This window comes from Mesitornis unicolor, unplaced genomic scaffold (assembly GCF_000695765.1).
Source record: "Mesitornis unicolor isolate BGI_N332 unplaced genomic scaffold, ASM69576v1 scaffold19515, whole genome shotgun sequence".
Lineage (NCBI taxonomy): Eukaryota > Metazoa > Chordata > Aves > Mesitornithiformes > Mesitornithidae > Mesitornis > Mesitornis unicolor.
In genome coordinates, this window is record NW_010187727.1 from 70,151 (window position 1) to 76,330 (window position 6,180).

At 43.3% G+C, this 6,180-nt stretch overlaps 1 protein-coding gene across 1 annotated transcript in view; it reads right to left on the reverse strand.

Moving 5' to 3' along the window:
• PRPH2 (peripherin 2 (retinal degeneration, slow)) overlaps positions 1 to 4,451 on the reverse strand; it is an 11,033-nt gene extending 6,582 nt beyond the window's left edge. Inside the window, exons 1-2 of the mRNA XM_010185560.1 lie at positions 3,254 to 4,451; positions 301 to 547 (exon numbers count right to left, since the gene is read on the reverse strand). Of these exons, the coding sequence (XP_010183862.1) occupies positions 301 to 547; positions 3,254 to 3,834 (828 nt within the window). The 5' untranslated portion in view covers positions 3,835 to 4,451. The remainder of the gene's footprint in view (positions 1 to 300; positions 548 to 3,253) is intronic.
• Between the last annotated feature and the right edge of the window lie 1,729 nt (positions 4,452 to 6,180).

A 6,180-nucleotide genomic window follows, 5' to 3' on the forward strand; every position in this document is an offset into this window, starting at 1 on the left:
GCACCCTGCATTTGGCTCAAAACCCAGTCCTTTTATTCCCCTCCTGCTGTGGAATACTTGAGGCTCTGACCCCTTGCTCTGAAGGAGGGGGTCTGCAATCTAACCCACACCCCATGCTTCCCAGCTGTGTCTCCAGCCTGGGACCTTTCAGGTTTTATGCAGATGTTCGCTATTAGATGTTTTCTCAGCCAGAGAATGGCGGCGGACAATTTATTTTAAATAGATTTTTAACTTAGACATCCACTCTGTCCCTTGGGAGCTGGCATTTCAGCAAACCAGGGCTGGAGGGGAGAGGATTACCTCGAAAAGCCAGACAAGGAGGACAACGGCACCCATGGAGCTCATCATGCTGCTGTAGTAGTTCAGGAGGGCTTCCCGGCAGCCGCGGCGCCAGAGGTTGAGCTCCTCCGTTTGGTAGTCGTAGCTGTAGTGAGCTGAGTTGTTGGTGACCTGGTACTGGATGCAGGGTCTTGGGGAGCTGGGGTTACAGCAGCTGAAAGGGACGCCGTCCACCAAGTACCTCCCATCCACGTTGCTTTTGATCCGACTATAGGCAAGGGCAGAAGGAAGTGTGAATACACCCACCCCCACACACATACATATAAGAAAAGATATACCGAAGCAAACATGCATGAGAAAGGGAAGTAAAGGCAAAACAGATCTTCCATGGTGCCTCCTGGTCGTGCCATTTCTCCACTTCCCCTGTTTGTACCATGGCATTTGTCCCAGGTGTTTTTCCTCCCTGAAATCCCTTTCTATGTCAAGGCTACACTAAGTCTATTATTAAGTCTTCAAGATGGAAACGTGCCCTCTCGGGTCACTTCTTCAAATAAATTAATTTTTAAGAACAGTAAATGGCAGAGAGAAATTTCAGCGGGGGTAGTCAGGAAAGCGTGATGATGGCACAGTTAGGGTTGAAGGGACCACTGAAGATGACCTGAGCTTGCAAAAGGACCCACAACAGCCTTAGGACCCACCATATCCAGCTAAACCATTGATCCAACAAACCTAATAGCTTTTCATTGACGATGTTAGCTCCAGGAAGGGGTTATGCATTTATTCTCAGCTTGGGAAGGTTGCTAGTATTTAAAACACGAAATGTGCTTCAGCAACAGGATGCCAAAAAATTTCTGGAGTCATTGCAGGACCTCCCCAACTATCGTTCATTTGTGGTTGCTTCCCATAACCAGTCATTTAGTCCAGTGTCTTCTAAGATGTTTAGATGAGAGATAATTAGAAGGCAAAGAGTTTCACTGGAACTGCATAAAAAAGACTATAAGAGGACTACAACTCTAACAAATGCTGTTCTGCTTAGAAAATGACAGAATGGAGAGCCCCAGTGATCTAGAAAGTTGAAAAAAAAATCTAAGAGTCACTTGTAGATTTCTATATGGATATTTTAAAGTTGTGTCATAGAGAGAGAGAGGTGATTGCAACAGCCTGGTGGAGCAAAATTCCACTTTGCAGACATGACCTAAATATATCTAAATGCCAAATGCAGTTGAGGTTTTATCTTTAGATGTAATACATGCTCTGAGTTGGGTCTAATTCCCACTGATGTGTAAATGCTTCACCACTTTCAGAGAGATTGTATCAGGCTTTACCTCTACAAGGAATATAAAAATCACATTGTAGGGGGTGGACTCCCACCTTCCCTGGAATTAAGGAAAACTCCGCTATTGACTTCAAAGGGGCAAGAATATCCCACCAGGAACGTGAGCAGAGCTTGTGCATCACTGCATAGTTCAAACCTTGAATTCGCTCATTAACATCCATTTGTGGATTTTTAATGCCCTGTTTCCTGCCTTGGTAGTACAAAGAAATTGTCTCACTCCCAAACAAGACATCATTTATTAAGGACAATATAACCTCATTTTCCCTTTGTGCTTTACCCTTCCACTGCTGCTGGATTAAGTTACAGCTCTCAAATCTCCATATAATGCTGGCAAGGTGAACATCGCCATGCAAATACTCCCTTATTAAATAGGGAATGTATTTGTTATAACCCTGCAGTGCAATAGGTTAAGCCTTGTAACAGTTTTCACCATAAAGACCTAATTCAGAACCACAGAAACAACCAGGCCACTGAACGAGTCAGAACAATACATGGAGAGACACACAAATGAAATGTCATTTACACAGCCAGGCAGGGATCCCAAGAGATACATAAAGTCTTTTTCAGTATTATTTCAGACATTTTTAACATGGCCAGTACATTTAAGAAGCAGATTTCTTCCAGTTTACAAGACCCTTTGCACAACCACAGAGTACGAACGTTAATGAACGATGTTCTGAATAGCAATCTCTTCCCCCAATTCTTATTTTTTTTAAAAGGTTGTGGGCATTTATGCTCAATGCTCATTTTTTAATTTCAAAAGTTCATTTGTCCTCGCGTTTATTTTCTACTGCGCTTACTCCACCTAACCTGATTTTGAGATTACTGCCTCTTTGGGCACTGACATCAGAGCCATTAAGGTGTTTCTGGTCAACAATCTGTTCTGGTTTGTACAGTGGGAACTAGCACTGTTTTCAGGTCAGGTTTAGAAAAAATAGTTACATATATTTAACATGTTTTTATACAGGAGAGAGCTTAAAATGTGTTTGGCTACAAGGGACACTGTGTAAAGCTAGGAACATTAACAGGTGTTGATGGTTCAATATAATCTCAGCACTGAAGCAATCCATTGAGTGAATATAAAAATAAAATTAGAAATCTTAAGGATTTAAAACACATGAGTTATTGGTAAAATGTTACTGTTTCTATTTGTTTCCATGAGATTAATTAATTGCCAATATCTAAAGTAGAGTTTTAAAAGTGGTGTCAGCAGCATACCTCCAAGGAAGTCTTTTTTTAGGAACTTAATAAGTCGCACTGAAATCTACTTTAGGAATAGTGAAGTTCTGATATTTCACTGTTGATTTTGTGAGTAGGTATGTGAGGCTCAGCATAATGGGCTTATAAAGAGCTAAAAGGCAGTAAAAAATACTATTAAGTCTGTCTACACCGCACTGCATAAGAGTGAGAATTGTATTTTGGGCATTTATATTTTATGTTCTGGATCATGTTAGAGGAATTTGTCAGAGAGGAAGCAATCTAGCAGAATGTTTGGGATGCTTATTAAGCAAGAGCAGAGAAAAATCCCATTTTATACAAAACCCCCTCCAGTCAGTGCCTGTTTCAATTTACATTTCTCTAGTATAATACTGATCAAATACTGATAGTATGTGACTCAAACCCCACTAAGTCACTTACTCTTTCACTTCTTTGGAGCTGAAGTCCAGATATCTGTTGCTGATCCACTGGATTTCAAACCAATCTTTGAAGCCGCTGTTTCCACAGCATTTGAACTCAATTTGGAGCATGTCGATGGTCTTCTTCATGAAGCATCTTCCGGGGGTGTCTGTGTCCCGGTAGAACTTCATGCCGTTCTTGAGCCCCTGGGCCAGCGTGCTCTCCAGCGAGCCCCGCATGAGAAAGCAAATCAAAGCAGTGAAGAAAATTAGTATGTTAAAGATGAAACATAGAGCCAGATAAGGTTTCAGCAAAGGCTTCCACTTGGCAAATTTAGCGGGATCCAGAGAATCGTAACAAATTTTGCCAGCAAAACCATTGAAGGCGCAGGATAATATACCCATCAATATCAAAGAATTGGGCACAAAGTGGCTTTCAGAATTGTCCATCACTTCGCTTCGCTTCCGGAGTTCAATTTTGAGGAACAACCCCATGCTAAACACAAGGATTCCAGCAAACACTGAAAACCAGTTCATGAGCCATAGTCCCTGTGCTAATTTTACTCGTTTCTTCTGGTTGAATTTGACTTTCAGCAGTGCCATCTTCGTAGTGTGAGATGTTGGAAGATTTCACAGCCTGGACCCCTCTTCTCCACGTAAGCGACTCGAGGAAGAACCATTCAGGCGTTGGAAGAGACCCCAAATGGCACAGCAGGAAGCGAGCCACTGCATGGTCCTTCCATCTTGAGCACCCCCAGTAAGGATTCAAGCCAGTAAAATATTCAAAGATCCAAATTAACAATTTCACATTAGTGAGAATAATGGGCAATTACCACCTACAACTATTTCTGGTGGTTCCTTCCAAGCAAAGGAGAAACAGTCTCAAGGTTTCAAATGATTTGATCTGGATCTGCAAGACGTCATTCTAATACCTTTAATCATTTGATCCAATTTGGAGAAATGTCTGTCAACAGATGAGTGGAAATAATCCCTCATTTTACTATTTAGTAGATTTGTGCTTTCTTATGATAGGCTGCTGGACAGAATGTGAAAACCCAGTGATATAAAAAGATCTTTGTTGCCAGAAGAATATGGATCCTTTGGTGAAAAAGGAAAAGGGCTCTGACATAAAGAAGACTGCTTGAAAACAAAAATATACTTCCCATATGTGATCCTCATTTATTCATATCTACAGCCAAAACCACCTTTCTAGTCCTTATCCTTCTGTGTTGACCCAAGATGACACCCTATGGCTTATGTGTTCTGGAAGCAGATAAGTGTGTAGTTTACAGTGACCTAAAAAACCTAAGCTTGGCATTTTCTATTTACTTCCAGGGCTTGTACCACCTCCGAGTCTTGGCAGGAAGGAAGGAGAAAGGAAAAGTTCAGAGAAACTCAACAAATAAACCCCAGCCTGAAATCTAGAGATGCTTTTATAAAAAGCGAGCTGGCATGAGCAGCTTACTGGATAATCACCAGGCTAGGGAGGGGAGCAGAGCTGCCCAAGGAGACCTGGGAGCTTATACCAGGGAGGAATTTTACCCAATGGCTGGGGGGTCCCTCGGGCCGGTGTCACTGGCCAGTGCAAGGGAGGCATCTCCAGGGTCCTAGGGGTCTGCAGTCTGTCTCTACTTTCACTCTGTAGTGGGCAGAAAAGGAGGGATGCAACCCCCTCCTTCGTCAGTGGCCTTCCTCCTTGTGCCACACAGCCCTTTCAGGCAAGCACAGGTGCTGGGCTTTTGACTCTTTCCAATTCTCTGGGAGTTTCACTCGCTCTGGAATATCATCTCATGCTCCCTTCTCACCCCACAGAGGTTCAGAGCTATTGGGAAAGTCCTGCACTGGCAAAATTAGCCTCATGCAGCCTCAACCCATGCAAAATTAACCCACATGTGTGGAGGCATGGGTGCTAAGGCTGCAGGTGAGAAAGGAGCAGCTCCAGGAGAGGGACCAAGAGGCTTTGCCCTGACCCAAGCGATCCTGACCCGCTTGCTGCCTGAGCGCCCTGGGGGCATCCTCTAGTGGCTGCCAGCAGCATGGCGCACCAGCCCTGAGGGAGAGGTGAGGAGACCTGTCCAGGACCAAGGCAACTGTGAATAATAATAATAATTAAAAAAAAAATGCATTGAAAAATAGCATTTTGGTAGTCTGCTGCTGTGGTTGCTGCTCGGTCACTTTTTGCAGTCCTGGGATGCTGGAGATCTCTTCAGTCAGGCCAAAGGCTGTCAAGCTGCTGCTGTTTCCTGTGCTAAGAGGAGATTTTTGTGATGGACCTTTCCCAGCCCACCTGGGCACTACCACAGCAACCTGGAGAGCAGCTGGTAACTGGCATCTCCCTAAAAGAGTCCTGGTTGTTGGCATTGCTGCTGCCCTTGCAGCTGAACGGTGAGTCTGTAAGAGGAAAGGAGGATGGCAATTAATTATCCATTGGGGCTCTTCTCTCTGCTGGTCATGGAGTGAGTAAAAAGTCCTGTTTCTCAGGAGAGCCTGCTAAATATTTTTGTGCAATAAGCCATAGCACTGAAATAGCATCTCTCCTGGCTTCTTGGCAAAATATCCCATAATAATGCAGGGCATATTACTACATTTCACTGACCCCTCCAGGGCTCAGCTAGGAAGCATGCGATAGTTAGGAGGGTTTATTTAACTCACAGTCTGAAGTTAATTCCAGATAAATGAACTTGAATCTATTTCCTTTCCTGTCAGTGATGACAGAGCGAAACTTGGATCAAAGTGAAAAAGAATTTTCTATCATGTCTGTGAATTATGAGGATATACAGTGAAATATAATGTGCAGTGCAATTAATAGGACAAGAAATAGTAAACTTGCCCACAGCAGATGTAAGCCTAGTGCTGCTCTGGATACGAGCAAGTTTGTATTCAGAAGCACAGATGATGGTCTCAATCCCTGCTACCTTAATAATTTAACATTCACATGTCCACAAGAAA